At 36.0% G+C, this 16159-nt stretch overlaps 1 protein-coding gene across 13 annotated transcripts in view; it reads right to left on the bottom strand.

Moving 5' to 3' along the window:
* The window catches only part of Huwe1 (HECT, UBA and WWE domain containing E3 ubiquitin protein ligase 1), a 105263-nt gene that overhangs the window by 75451 nt on the left and 13653 nt on the right, over positions 1 to 16159 (bottom strand). For 11 of the 13 annotated variants that reach the window (XM_050131227.1, XM_050131233.1, XM_050131230.1 and 8 more), the window contains 13 exons: positions 12924 to 12986; positions 10828 to 10905; positions 10047 to 10094; positions 9897 to 9965; positions 9004 to 9103; positions 7323 to 7423; positions 6874 to 7024; positions 6622 to 6749; positions 5667 to 5807; positions 5359 to 5464; positions 3599 to 3814; positions 3021 to 3122; positions 2567 to 2647 (listed from right to left, as the gene is read on the bottom strand). In XM_050131227.1, coding sequence (XP_049987184.1) covers positions 2567 to 2647; positions 3021 to 3122; positions 3599 to 3814; positions 5359 to 5464; positions 5667 to 5807; positions 6622 to 6749; positions 6874 to 7024; positions 7323 to 7423; positions 9004 to 9103; positions 9897 to 9965; positions 10047 to 10094; positions 10828 to 10905; positions 12924 to 12986 — 1384 coding nt within the window. The remainder of the gene's footprint in view (positions 1 to 2566; positions 2648 to 3020; positions 3123 to 3598; positions 3815 to 5358; positions 5465 to 5666; positions 5808 to 6621; positions 6750 to 6873; positions 7025 to 7322; positions 7424 to 9003; positions 9104 to 9896; positions 9966 to 10046; positions 10095 to 10827; positions 10906 to 12923; positions 12987 to 16159) is intronic. The other 2 variants (XM_050131236.1, XM_050131238.1) reach the window with 1 other exon arrangement.

Here is a 16159-nt window from a genome sequence, read left to right as displayed (position 1 = left end):
TGGTGGCAAACAGAGAATAATCAATTCAGCACAGCACTGTAACTCACATGATGCACAATCAAGAATGCACAACATACTGACTCAACACTCAACTCATTCACTATAACTCCAGAGTCCAATCAGCCCTGGTTTCCTTGTCAGCCACTGTGTACATCACTATTCCATAATCGCTACTTACATTTACTTTCTTTAAATTAACGGTTATCAACATAATACATCAGAATCCTAAACTTCCACCTGCCATAAGCAACCACTTATACAACTAAGTTTGGTTCTCTTAGAATTCAATATTCAAACTGATTGTCAATCTCTTCAGGTTAAGCAGGCTATTAATTATGACACTGACATCAGACAGTAACAAAAATGGATGGGAAGAGTAGGAAATAAAAAGGAGTAGTTCAGGGAGATTAATGGAGAGAAAATAAAGAGGATAAAAGTAAATAAAAGATTGGAGACCAAGAACAAAGGTCTTGGTTGGGAACAGAGTAAGAAGTATCAACTCTGTTTGGTGGGTTTCAGCGTGTAATTACTATAAGACACTATGACCTTCCAGTTGCTTCCTCCTAAATTTCCCCTTTTTGAATCCTATCTTTCTCAGACTCCTATCTAACTAAGAGCACACACAATGCTATTCCTCTGTTGAGCCTACTTTTTAATATGTATTCTCTGATACAAAGTTTCCCACTAGAAATTAACTACACCTTTCAAACTACCTTGGGCTGATTTTCTTTTGTCACAACTCTAACTCCTTTGCAGGACCTGACCTCTGTTTCTATTAATATTTAGTACTTAAAATAACTTACGTTCAACTATAAAGTATATTTGTCTCATCATATTTCACCACAAAATGAAGCATTGGGTTTTATCACCATCCTTGGAGGAAATGCAAACAAGCTTTGGTTCATTAACGGGGACTCAATAAACCGAGGCTACTCGGGCAATGTTTTAATTTCTGTCACACTACCTAAACCAGAAAGCCTCAATAACTAGCAAAAATAGTATATCTGCTATGATGACTGATGGCGTCACACAGTAGTCTGTATCTTAAAAAGATCTTTTACTGCTATGGGTCAATATAAATAATTCAGTAAATAACCAGAAAACAAAACAGCTAGTTACATTACTAAAATGAGGGTCTCACATTCACAATGACTTCTCCCAGCCATCTCCTACCTGAGGTGAAAGACTATTCAGCTAAACCACACTAACCACACTAACAAATGCTATAATTAAACTGGGTTGACTGCACACATTTCTCAAATTTATTGAAAAGATATTATGCTAAAACCACAAGACCACTGGAATCAGTGTGCACAACCACTGATACTTGATTTAATCAATGAGCTAAGTCTCATTTGCTGCCTGTGTCACCAAAGTTCTCTCATCAATACTAAATGGGTTTATTTTCATTCAATCATAGGTATTCTATTTAAAAATTTACCAAATGCTAGGCCTGGTGGCACAGGCCTGAAATCCTAGCATCTCAGGAGGTGGAAGCAATATCATTTCAAGTAAAAAACCTACACTGGGCTTGAGTGATTGCAAAACCAATCTGGACAATGGACTGAGAATTCATCTCATAATAAAAAGGAAAAAAATGGTTGAAGGCATAGCCTAGCATGTGCTATAGCATCACCCTCACCCTCCACCACTCTAACCCATCCCTCCCAAAACTAAACCAAACAAAATAACTACTACCTATCCACTTGCTCCATTCTGAGCTTACTCCTAGAGTACCACATTCTCATTCCCTGAGCTTTGACTTCCCTACCTATGCAAAAAACAATTTTTAAAAATCATATCCAAGGATTACTTACAGTCCTACTCTCCCAACCTATCCTTGGGAGGAAAACTGTTCCTATTTTGGTGCAATTACTGTAAGAAAGTTTCCTAACTGTAAATTTCAAAACTTTAATGTGAAACCTCCTATTACCATCATGCTTAACGGTAAATGTTGAATGGTTTCCCTTATAAACTCACAAAGGACAAAGCAAAGAGGTCCTATCCACTTATCACATAAGAAGTCTTTGTTCATATAGTAAGATGGAGTAACTAAAATAATAAAGGTAATTAAAAAAGAAGACCTTATTTGTAGATCAAAAAACTATATAGAAAAATCTAGGTAATCAATAAATAAAACTATATAATTATCTTAAATAATCAATAAACAAGCAAACTTTGCAAGATAACAAGATAGAAATACTGAGACAATTGTTTTATCGGCAAATAGACAAGAAAGTCATAATAACTATATCTCTCGACTAGCCAAACTGTGTAAAATTCTTATTCCACTAGGTTCAAAGAATCTGCCATTTCTACATCTCCCACAAATTTCTTTATATAATTCTAAGCGATATTCCAATCTGTGATGCTGGAGTGGGACAAAATCGAGGGCTTTTTCCAAGTGAGGTAAATACTTTAGTAATAATGAGCTATATTCTAGCTTTAAGGAGTTCTAGAGCAGGCTGGCCTGGAACTCTTGAGATCTGCCTGTCTTTTGCCTCCAGGTGCAAAGATAATGTAAGCCAGCACATTCAGCCTGTACCCAACTTTCAATTCTACTTACCCAGAAGGAAGAGTGATGGGCCATAGTATTCGGCATTGCTGATGATGTGTTTCAACGAGGTAGGCAGGGAACCATCCATTACTAAGAGAAATGTGTAAAGACTATGATCAGTCTGGGAGAGGTATAAGGATCAAGGGTGAATAAATCTGAATTTAGTCTAATCTAGTGGCCTCTATTTGACAACCCCAAACACTTTATTTTGTTCATACAGTAAGCTTTAACAATAGGGCAAAAGAAAAAAAAATATGGAGGCTAGGAGAGGTGGTAATACGATAGACGTGGAAAAAGGGCAAAGCTGGGAAAAGTGTAAATAATCATGTTTAAGAAATGTGATAAAATAATAAAGTTATCAATTTACTAAGTATGCTTTATAAAAGGGTAAACACCAGAACATGAAAAATACAAATCTTGATAATTAAGTTTTTATAGAAAGTAGTATACAGAATCAAAATACCATGTCGTATGCCATCTGAGAAAGCAGGGTCTTGAATGGCCTTCTTGAGGAAATTTAACATGGACTTGAGAAGTGCTGCTCGTTGTGGAATACACTGGACTCCTGGCACGGGAGAAAGGCAAAAAGGATCATACTGGGTTCACCATTAAATCACAGTAAATAGGCACATGAAACCGGTATTAAGAGACCCATCTATATCCACGAAAGCAAAACTAGCCGACATTTAAAGTGAGATCTCTGGACATTGGAAAGAGTTTTTTGAAAGTGGAAATTAAATCACCAAGGATGGCACAAGACCATTATTAAAATTAGAGTCCTAAAGTTAAAAAATAAAGAATTATTATAAAGTAAAAAGAGATTCAACTTCCAAATTCACTCTGTTCCTCTTTTGGATATTATCTGCTCTCCAAAATGTCTGTTTTGATAATCAATGTGTGAACTGCCAAAAGACCATAAAATGTTACAAGACATGTTCTTATAACCTCAAATGTGCCATTAAGTGCTTCCTAAAGCTTTCTTCTTCACTAGTTTAAGAAGTCAATCACTGTGAAAGACTGTGTATCTATGTGTCTACGCACCAGGACGGGGTCCAGGGCCAAGGCCAGGGCCAGGGCCAGGACCAGGGCCAAGGCCAGGACCAGGGCCAAGGCCAGGACCAGGACCAGGACCAGGACCCGGGCCAGTGCCAGAGATGCTAGTGTTGCTGTTGGAACTTGATGCCCTTAAGTCAACATCCAGCCGGTGCTCCATAGATATGGACGAGCCTGGACTGCTTTCCATAGTTACATCTGCAACTAAAGTACAAGTTATGATAAAGAAACTAATTAGAAAAAGATACTAAGAAAAGAAAGAGTTCTGAGAAAACTTCTTCCACTGAGTTGAGATGAGCGATGCAAAACATGCAACGTTGTATATTATGTATGAATAAGTGGTAGGTAGTAAGCAAATCCTATTAAAGGAGGTTAATTGAATAAAAAGAGCACGGGAAATTTAATCTCAATGCTCATAGGGAAGAATACTATATATAGGATGTGATGTGTCTTTCTGTTCTAAAAACTATACATGTAAATGTGAATTTGGAAAGGATATAAACAAGGCTGGAAAGAGCCGCATCAAGCTACTAGCTGTGTGTGGGGGGGGGGGGGTGTTAGAAGTGTGTATTAACATTTCCTTTAAAATCTTGAATAAAATAATCTAATTGTGTAAAAGCAAATACTTAGTCTCTTCAACTTACGAAATATACAAGATCCCCCCTTTAGTAAATATATTTTGAAATATATTCTTCCAATCATGTACCTATTTACACAAGAAGTAAGTACAAAATATGTAACCTTTACATTGAATACACATTTACATTGACTATTTGCTTCCTGGCCACCGGTTGAAAAACTTAATCAAGCACTTCAGATGTTGTTAGAATCTTTACCGAGCACTTACTGTTCTGTTTATTAAGTTTTGACAATTATTTACAGTAGATAGTCAAGTATTACTAATCAACAGTTAATAGCACATTTTACCCAACACTTTGGGATCTCACCTGTGAACTTATATCTCAGCTTCTTCCCAATAAAACAGAAAGAAAAACTGAGCAAAAGGGTTTCTAGGGACAGCAACATGCACAAATGAATGTGCCAAAAACAAAGTAAAAAAAAAAAAGGAATAGCATACGATTTATTATTCTAATATTTCACAAGAATAATAGATACATGCAAAGATAAGCTTTGTCATTAAGATAACACTACTGTACATTCTATGAGGTATTTCGGGGACCCGCTTTTATTCTATTATAAGGTATAATATATTGGGCGAGGTTGGAATTGTTAAAGCAGACACACAATGCATTTGAAATTAAAGATGATCTGCTTTAAATTTCTGATCCTGTGACTTAAAAGTTGATTCCTAGAAAACTATTTCAAGTATCTCATCTTTTCTTAAAGCACGCAGATACAGTTTATCAAGGTCCCACTTAAGAGTTTATACTCTTCCTATAATTTATAATGCATATATTAAACTCCCAGGATATATGGTACTGCAGTAGTAAAACAGACAATTTTCTGACTCTGTAGAAGTTATTATGTGTTCATACTTTAAAAAGATACTGATCAAACATGTTAAAAAACATCAATTACTAAATGATTGATCTACAGTGTTGTAAGTGGTCTACTGCATTTCTACTATCGGCTTTATCTCCCAGTTCTATTCCAAACAATTCATCACCTATAAAAAAGTTGAAAACAACCTGTGGATCTCATAATTTATAAGAAAGTATTACACAAAAAGGGCAGGACAAGAGAAAAATATTGACACAAAAATATTGACTTAATAACATGTTAATTACCATCCGTGTCAGTTTCCATTTCTTCTCCTTCTTGAGTGGTAGTAGGTCTCTGGATCTTTGGCTTGATCACAAATGGACATTCTTTTCGGCACAAATCTACTTCATGCTATAATTAAGGAGAAAATGTTAAGAAAATCCTATACATTTCAGGGATTAAAATATTGTGATTAAAGAGTATCAAGCAGATAATAGGTTATAGAAACATAAAAAAGATAAGATGGTTACTTTGAGTAGTTAGGACAGTTCCTATACTCAACAATCACTGGAATTCTATGAAGTCTATACAAAGTAATCTTAGACAATAATACCTCAAGTCTATAGATGAAGATAGAGAGACCACTATGAGATTGAAAAGCTGCCATATCCAGGTTGGTGATGAGGTCAACCACTCTGACAGCTCTGGTGACAAATGTTATCTGGTCTTGTTCATCACCAAGAAACTTTATGACCTACAAGAAAGAGAAAGAGAGGCAAGCACAATTACTGAAGAGAGAGATAAAAAAAAATCTATATTCCTTTGCAAAAATAAAGTCTGAGAGTCCCTGTGAGACAGGATAGTATGAAATGGAGGGAGGAAAAGGACACATGCCTGATGTTTTTTGTGCTTGTCAAATAATAGTGCTATAAACTGAAAGACTGGATGCAACCTTCTATGAGGCCACATGGGCAATTCATGAGTATATAAAATTTCTGGTAAGTTTAATGCAAGCCAACAATAGACAGCAAGATAATTGTCTCAAAATGCCAACTAAGCAACCAAAACAAACCCTATAATATTAAAGCAAAACTTATATATTATATATTATATATATATATATTCTGTCTGCGTGTATGACTGCAGGCCAGAAGAGGGCACCAGACCCCATTACAGATGGTTGTGAGCCACCATGTGGTTGCTGGGAATTGAACTCAGGACCTTTGGAAGAGCAGGCAATGCTCTTAACCTCTGAGCCATCTCTCTAGCCCTAAAGCAAAACTTTTACAGGTATCCTAATATACACTTAATTCTTAGGGGCACAGTCAATGTCATGCTAACATATAGCACTGTCTTGTGCCCCAAAACCCATAAACTATCAAATTGTGCTGGATTATAAACATACCTTAATATTGACAATAGATACATTTGTTAATGTGGTAACTAGAGATCAAACTGTAAGTAACTGATTAGAATAAGCTTTCTATGTTAACTGTTCATGACAAAACATCGAAACTAATACTCTTAGTTAATTTTCCAGAAATATATTAGAAAAGGGGAGTAGTTACCTTTAGTAAGGCTTCCATCATTCCACAGGAGACCAATGCTTCACCACCAGCATCATAGCTGGCCAGGTGGTACAAAAAAGAGAAGAGAGCAGTGGCAAACTGGTGGGGGTATGGGTCCATAGAAGGATCTACAAAGGAAATTGGGAGAGGATATAAAGTTCAGAATTCGGTACTAAGCTAGAAGGTCCTTAAAACAATGAAAATGTCAAGATCCTGTTGTTTCTGTAATAAATAATTAACACCTAAACTTACCAATCATAGCCTGGATACAGTTCCGCACAAGAACAGGCAAAAATCCATGGTAGGAGGCAGTTCCAGTACAGTCAATAATACTGCTGAGCTTGGGAGTTCTCTCCAAATGCACAATTGATGTTAATGTTCGTAAAGAAGCGGCTTTAATTTCCTATGAGAGTAGAAATTAAACAAGTGTCAAAACTACATGAATAACTAAACTAAGGTGCAAATATCTCAAAATCAAAACATAAGTAATTTTACTGAATGCTGCTTGAGGAGATAAACATCTAGGAGAATAACTGTACATCTGGCATTGAATAACTTCACAGTTTAATATTTAAAAAGAAAGATGCAAAAGGTCCAAGGATCCCTCCTGGGGCATTTTCTAACTCCTTAGGAAAAACAAAAGGCAGGAAAAAAAAAAAAAGTATGGCTTTATTGTGTAGATATTATGAGCACATACTTACCATGAGCTGCTTATCTGTAATTTGAAGGACATCTACCAATTCCTCTATCAACCCATTATACAAGATACTGTTTGCTGACTCTTGCAAGGCATTGGAATAGACTGCAAAAGAGAAGCAAACATTTGGCAGAAATGCAGTTATTAAGCCAACGTTGAGTAATACACCTTCCAATCAGCACAGAGGGGTAAATTTGCTAAATTATAAGATTGTGGTAATAGCTAGATACTCACATTTCCTTACTAAAATTATTACTAGTCTTAAGAAATAATTTTGTTGGAGTCTTGTGGGAAAAGAGAACAAATAATTCATTTTTCTAATATCACTACTTGATAGAACTATATGCTTTGCATATAGGTATAGAATTTTATGTTGGCTTCTTCCTTTACTTGCTTTCACCAGATAAGCTTTTATAATATTGAGTTTTTATAGAGTGTAGCAGACTAAATCATAAGTTTGTGTGGCACTATCAAAAGTTAAATGTGTATAATCTAGCCAGGCAGACAGGTACAAGTCTTGAATCCCAGGAGGACAGACAAACAGATCTTGAAGTTCAAGAATAGCCTGTTCTACTCAGTGAGTTCCAGAACAGTAAAAGCCACATAGTGAGACTGTGTCTCAAAAAAATAGCGTTTAATCTACTTGTATACTGAGGAGTTAGTGGACATACACGAGAAGTAAAAACTGGCTGAGATGTGAGCACATTAAGTTTTAAATAAACATTTCTAGGCAATCATTATCATGACAGAAGCACAGACACAAACACAAGAGAAAGGATTTTGAGGGCAAGGTGTTCAGTTGTAAAAGATAAGCAAAAGCTAAACGAAGATAGGTAATAACAGCTGTGCTTGCCCTTTTATGCCATTTAATGTGCTTAGCATGTAAGAGGTTGATTTCCAGGCTTTCTTTCAATTATTAAAATAGCTCAAATACTTTTTCCAAACCAGATTACTGAAGTTAACTGAGAAAATACAATGTGTGCTACATAGTCTTCAGAAACTTGGTGAGAGCCTAAAAAAACTGTGATTTCCACATAGAGATTAAACTATTTGTAGGAAAATCAATGCCACTCTTGACAAGAACATGTTTTTTCTCATTTCTGTATCCTAGACCTTACATACATAAAATCACTGATGACCTAATAGTAGAAGCGGAACTGTCTGGGTAATAAGTGGAGACAAAATTGTCCAAGGAGGAAAGCAGTGGACAATAACGAAGACTATGCACTCAAAGTATAATATATGCTTGCATGAAATGACTTTTAAAAATCTGACAGTTTTAAAAAAAAGAAAAAAGCCTGTGTTTTCCAATCTACTATACCATAGTAAACAGACAGAGTATTAACTAATTATTTTCAAAATTTAAAGTTGTACATCTGAAAGGACAGGAGAACTGGAAGAGGAACTATCAATAGGAAGGATACAGAGCAGAGTTGACTATATATTTTTTTTAAAAAAAAAAAAAAAAGGTGTTGACAATCAAGGCCATGTGACCTGGCAATAAAAGCTTAAGTTTTTCTGACATGCAAAGGAAATCAAGAATGATGACTGCAGCGAACACTGGGAATGCAATAAATTTGGGTTGCCATAATAAGTAAATCCTCATAGCAATGAAGACAGATGAATTTAATTCAAAATCAAGTTCAAACTGCCTAATTAAGACCACTTAATTAGTGTTTCCTTACCTAATATAGATATTGCATGCAGTCTGGCCTGAACAGCTTGTAATCGCTTCCTGTGATTAGAAAAGCCATGGGCCAGGCGTATATGAGTAAATAACAGCATCTGTAGAGATATAAAACTTATTATTAAGAAATTGTAACAAAAGGGTTTCCTTTATTTCTTTCCTTTTTTTTTTTTTTTAAAGGGGACTCTTACATTTTGGCTGCTTGGTAAAATAAGTTTGTTACTTTTTGCTAGGATATCAAACTGAACTAGTATTATTTTACTCTTAGATTGGTTAACAATCCCAGAGTAAAGGGGGAGGGAAATGGGAGGCGGCGGTGGGGAAGAGACAGAAATCATAAATAAATAAATAAACAAATAAATAAATAAATAAACAAACAGACAAACAATCCCAGAGTAATAAAACAGGGGCAGGCAGTATCATGATGTGGAGAAGAGACAGAAATGATAGATAGATAGATAGATAGATAGATAGATAGATAGATAGATAGATAGATCCCAGAGTAATAAAACAGGGACAGGCAGTATCATGATGTGATAAGTCAAGAACTGTCACTATATTGATAGACAATAATATAGTAAGAATTATAATTTTCAATGAACTAAATTTTTTTTGACCACTACCAAAAGAACAGAACAAAATAACACAATTAAGTTCTCTTAAATGTATCCAAATATATCCAAAATTGAGGAAGTTTTCACTGCTGATAGAAAATCATTTGAATTAAGGAACTTAGTGTTACTACAGTAGAGGAAACAAACACCTAGATAGCTAATCTGCTAAACTCCAATGTACATTAATTTTGCTATGTCTTCTGCTTGTCCAACACATAGCATTAGTGTATTTCGAAAAACATCAAGCGCTGGGGATATTTTTTCAGATGTATTATACCTGCTTATCCTTAGGAATGCTGTACATTTTGGTAAGAGATTCCATTATTTCAGAAGGGCTTTCTGAAATCTGCATTAGAAAAAAATTAGTTAGGAACAAAACTTCAACCAATAATTAAATAACCAACCAGTTGTCAAAGAATCCTCTTACCTTGTCAAGTTGTTCTATATGAATGTAATGTAGTGTATTACTAGTCGTCTGAAATGTAAAAGTTAAAAAAGCTGTTAGGGGTCACTAAATACCCTGTAAGAGACACCTGAGAACAAAATGTCACCCTGCAGTTAAGCCAACCTCTTTAAAAAAAATCAAGGTAATTTCAGAGACATTCAAAGCATCTACTTTCCACATATAATAATCAAAAGATCACTTCTTTAAAACCACTATTATTAAACTTTTAACACTGTTAGCAAGCATATTCTATATTCTATAGTCCTTTTTAATACTTGTCTCCACAATCAATATTCATACGAATATTGATTCATACGAAATACTAAAACCATAAAATTATTTCTCATGTTTTAAAGACAACATTATCCTAAAAATTATTTAATAATAAAAGTGGAAAAAAAGATTTGATTCATTGGTAAACCTCTAAACCAAAAAAAAAAAATTTTAGCAGCTCACCTAGGAATATGAAACAACCACATCATTTGATTAAGATTTTTACAGGCAACATACGGAGCTTCTTACAGGCTGGCTTTAAAAAAAGAAATCTGAAACACAACTACCTAAGACTATGAGCAAAATACACAAATATGGCAGTGCCCAATAAAAGAGGCTTTATCTTTTGCACGTTCTAACATAAAACCTAATCATGTCTATGAAAGGTACACGTACATATAGCTTCATAGGACCGTGATATACAGTCAAACATTCACTCATTTAAACTAAGAGATTCTATAAATAACAACATCAAAACAATCAGACTCACCCTCTTCTCAATTTTGACCTCAGATCCAGGGTCTGCATAGAATTCAAAGTGTAGTGTGGTTGCGCTGGGTGGATATTTCTGTGTATAAAAGAGGAATCAGACAATGAGCTTGAACTGATTTTAGACAACAGATACCTCCACTGCCTTTTTTAATCAAAGTACACTGTGGCATCTGTATATTATACACCAATGGTGTCTTTTAGCTCTTGCCCTGACCAGAGTTCAGATGACATTTGCTTGAAAATAAATGGAAAGACTGTAGTTCAGAAATCCAAAAATCTGTTTTTATTTCCAGGTTACCTGTAGCTCTATTAATACAGCAATTTTGACTATAGTTATTCTCATGGTGAGATCAAGTATGACAAATAATAATGCAAAAGAATTTTAGAAAGAATGGAGAACAAGTGTCAAAACATAGGCACCAACTAAAGAATGGAAAAGGCCATTCTTGTGAAAATTATTACGAGCCTCCTCATTAATAATTTTTCTATTACTTCAAATACTCCTTTCTATACCATCCTGGAAGGTGTTTCCTTTTTTTTCTCTATATAGGATTACAAAAACCAAATGAACTAAACCCTCAAAGCATATCTACAACTACAAAAGTAACACAACAGATAAAATTCCAATAATAAAACCCTAACCATTAAAACATTCCCTTGGTCAGGTGGTGATGGTACAACACCTTTAATCCGAGCCCTGGGGTGGCAGAGTCAGGAGGATCTTTCTGAGTATGAGGCCAGTCTGGTCTACGGAGCAAGATCCAGGACAGTCAAGGCTACACAAAGAAACCCTGTCTCAAAAAACCAAGAAACAAAAAACAAATAAAACACATTCTCTTCAAAGAAAACACAATGACGTTATCATTATATACCTTTATAAAATTGGGTTCAACATGTGTATATACTACATAAAGTATAAAATTTTCAAAATCCCTTGACATACTAAATATCGAACTTAATGTAGATAAGGACTAAAACAGGCTAACAGATATCACACAAACCTATTACGTCTTCACATGCATGAGGTTCAGAATTACCCTACTACTCTTTAAAATATTATATTCACAGAATTGGAACTCCAAGCCGAATACTCTTATACAACAATATATGTTTCCCATATTACCAACATCCATTCACAACTGTTCACTAAAGAATGTCTACCAACTAAAGTAGGAAAATAACCTCCTCTAATATGTAGATTTCTTTGACTACAAAAATATGAGCTATACTAACCCAGAAGAAAAATTAATTAAATTTGATCATATCCATTTGTATTAAACATGACAAACTAGGCTCCTAATATGCAACATATCAAAGCAGAAGAGGGGGATAGCCTAAATCTATAACCAGAGCATGGATAAAGAGGTAAACATAAAGATATACTGAACAGTAAGATCTTTTTGTAAATTATTTTAAAATTTTTATTTCTGAGTATTTTGTCTGCATGTATGCCCATTTTGTCGTGTGAGTGCCTGGTCCATGTAGAGGCCAAAAGAGGCTAACAGATGCCCTGGAACTGGAGTTACAAATGGTTTTGAGTTGCTGTGTGTGGAGGTAATAATAGGAATCATGCTCTTGATCTATCATTTCTCCAGATCCCTGCATTAAGTTCTAAGTAATCCAAAAGAATTGTTTTCAATCGATTGTTCTTGAACACTTCTCAAACTCCTGATAGTTGTGTGAGAACACAAGTAAATGCACTTTCTAGGTTTTTCTTTTTTGGCTTTGTTTTGAATGTTTAAACAGGTATTGTATAGGAAAAAACTGGTCTAGAAGTAGTAGTGATCTTCCTCACATCATATCTGAAATACTGAGATTATAGATGTACACTACTATTCTCAGCTTCACTTGCCAGTATTATAAGAAAAAAAAGAGTACTTTCATTTTGATTCAAAAAATTCAACTTATTTCAGAACTCATACTACTCTCTCTGAGAATTGTTATAATCAGCACAGTAAGGGCTAGTTTCCTAAAGCCATTGTGTATTTTTTCCCTCAGGTCCAATGAAACTTCTGATATCAAGTGTCAATTTATATACCATAAATTCGTTGTTATGTCTTTAGAAAGAGACAGTATCATTTTCAAAATACTCACCAACATATGCAAGTCTCTGCAACATTCTGCAAGTCCAAAACCATTCTCTTTTCCACCCCAGCTCTTAGAAAAGGGAAAAAAACATAGCGTTACACAATGGTCATAGTCTTAGGCTTATATTTATAAAGAGTTTAATAAGAAAATAGTCATTCATATATATATATGTATATATATATATGTATATAAAAAACAAAGAGAACAAATAAAACAGGACTTTGAGCCTCAAAGCAAGGTGGTGTTATAATAGTTGTTTTTTCAATGAAATCTATTTATTTCATGGTTCTATGAAGGTGCTCAAGATAAGAGTACAAAGTAGCAACACTAGCTACTTCATTCCCATGTCTCAATTCATGTTTGCTGAGATTCAGTCATAGCTGGCGTTTCTCACCAGGGTGGAACCACACTTTTTAACAAGAGCCAAATTACATGCTATAAGAGTCTATATATTTTGTGCATTAGTTTGAATGAGAATAGCCTCTACAGACGCATGTTTGAATGCCTTGGGAATAGCATCAGGTTTTGATGTAGGAGTCCCCTCTGTGTGCTGTGATTACCATGAATAAAGAAACTGCTTGGACTTATAACAAGGCAGAACTTAGGGCAGGAAAAGCTAGGGTGAATGCTGGGAGCAAGAAAGGCAGAGTTAGGAAGAAGCCATGGAGCCGCCACCAGAGTCAGACATGCCAAAACTTTGCCGGTAAGTCCCCTGCCACGTGGCAATACACAGATTAGTAGAAATGGGTTAAATTAATGTAAGAGTTAGCCGATGAGAAGCTATAGCTAATGGGCCAAGCAGTGATTTAATGAATACAGTTTCTGTGTGGTTATTTCAGGCCGAAGCTAGCTGGGTGGCCGGGAACCAACAAGCAGCCTCCTTCAACAAGGTATGGCCTGGTGAGAGTAGTTATGGCTTTGTTTGAGGAACCATGTTATTGCAGGTAGGCTTTGGAGTTTCAAATGCCCAAGCCAGGCCCAGTGTTTTCTCTCTTCCTGCTGCCTTCAGTTTCGGATGTGGAACTCTCGAGTTCCTTTTCCAGCACCATGTCTGCATGCATGCCTCCATGTTTCCTACCATGGCTGACAATGGATGAAACCTTTGAACCTGTAAGCAAGCGTCAATTATATGCTTTCCATTATAAAAGTTGTAATGGTCATAGTGTCTCATCACAGCAATACAACAATGACTAAGACACTTTGCTACCAAAATATAAAAACTTTAAACAAGTGCCTGTGTTAATGAGTAGCACAGTTACTAATAATTTCCAAGCCCTAAATTCTAGCCATATAATTTTGCTTATGGACCAGCCTGTGGCATCTTCTCGGGCCTTTGAAATATCAAAAATTTTACAGTAAAAGCAAGGTCTAACTGTACATATCTGAATGGCCTGAAACTATCTAAATAAGATGGATGGATGGAAAGGAGGAGAGACAGACTGACCTATCTACCAACCTACATAGATATAGACCAGGCTGGCCTTGAACTCAGGTTCACTCGCCTCTGCCTCTAAGTGTTGGTATTAAAGGATGCATTCAACCACACCTGGCAAGAACAGCACATTTTTTTTTTTAAGTTTAAATAACTGGTAATCAACTTAGCTACAACCAGGAATTTTTAATAAGATACATCTTACCTTAGGGTAAGTCATGCCCGGCCCAGTTCAAACACAAATGCCTTCGCCCAATTTTCACACATCCAATGTGGGTCCCAATCACTACTAATCTACCTCGTAAGGCTGCAACATGGTGTTCTCTCTACATATATAATCTTATTATATTCATTCTTTTGGTTTTGGTTTTTGGTTTTTTTCAAGACAGGGTTTCTCTGTAGCTTTGGAGCTTGTCCTGGAACTCCCTTGGTAGACCAGGCTGGCCTCGAACTCACAGAGATCCCCCTGCCTCTGCCTCCCAGAGTGCTGGGATTAAAGGCGTGCACCCAGCAGGCTCTGGGTTTTAAAAGTCCACACCATTCCTAGTTAGCAATCTCTGCCTCCTTACTGTGGGTCAAGACACAAGCTCTCAGCTACTGCTACAACACCATGCCTGTCCAACTGAAAAAAGATACTGACAGAAGTTGGTACCAGAAGTAGGCTACTGCTATGACACTGTTATTTGGAAGAATGTGGAACACTAGCAAAGTTGCTGAATCTGCCCTTCCCAGCTTATCTGCCCTTCCCAGCAGGAGATTGGAAGATGGTAGTGTTGAGAGAACAAGGTGGATTGTGGAGGCATAGCTCAAGAGGTTTCAGAGAACAATATTAGGAACTGGACTAAAGACCATTCTTACATTTTGGTGAAGAATGTAGTTGGTTGCCTTTTGTCCTTGTCCTAAGACTCTCCCTGGGGCTAAGCTAAACTTAGTTCTGGACTAATTTCATACACAGAGAATATTTCCAGACATCCTAATATTGACTCTGTAGTAGGATTTTTTAACAAACAGTTTTATGCATGCAGGCCTACAATGGAAAAGACCAAACAAAGCAAAAAGAAAAACAAAACATACAGTTCAAAGAGAAAAATGAGCACCAGTACATTTAATGTTGGAGCCAAGGCTTGTACTGAAAGAGATAAAGGCCAGATGCAAAATCAAATAGAGAACGTGGTACTCTTGAGCTAAGACCCCAGATCCAGCTAATCCTGCAATTTGTGAAAAGGGCCTAAAGGATTTTCTGCTTCTAAAAAGCAACAACAAATCTTATTTTTATGCAAATGTAATTCAATAGGCTCCATTCTCCCAAGGATGTAGCCAAACATGGCAGCACCAACTATGTAGTTCTGACTCTAAAGTTATGAAGGATACAGGAGAAACGGGTTGTGGAATTTTTCTTTTCTACATGGCTAAACAGAGCTCCTGATACCAAATTTGTGGCAGGGAGTTCCTCCCCACATGGGAGTCCCTGAGAAGACACTGCATGGAGCTGTGGAATGTCTGCCAGGGGGGGCTGTTTACAGGGAGTAGAACCAGACAAAAAGAAAACTATATTTGCAGTCAGTAAAAGGTGGCAAGGTAGAGCCTTCTTTGACACAAGACATGGATTTGGAGTTTGCCCTTATGGGTTTTCCATCTTGCTTTGGTCCAGTGTTTCCTCACTATACATGCATTCCTCCCTTTTAGAAGGGTAATGTATGTTCTATACCACTGTATGTAATTTGTTTTATGATTTTGACTTTATAGGGAGTTACAATTAAGAGATTCTCTTGAGTCATTGAACTTTTAGTTGTATGAAATGCCATGAGCC

The sequence above is a fragment of the Alexandromys fortis genome, unplaced genomic scaffold, assembly GCF_014885135.2.
Source record: "Alexandromys fortis isolate MF-2015 unplaced genomic scaffold, M_Fortis_MF-2015_v1.1 scaffold_373, whole genome shotgun sequence".
Classification (NCBI taxonomy): Eukaryota; Metazoa; Chordata; class Mammalia; order Rodentia; family Cricetidae; genus Alexandromys; species Alexandromys fortis.
This window is presented reverse-complemented; position numbering and strand designations above follow the sequence as displayed.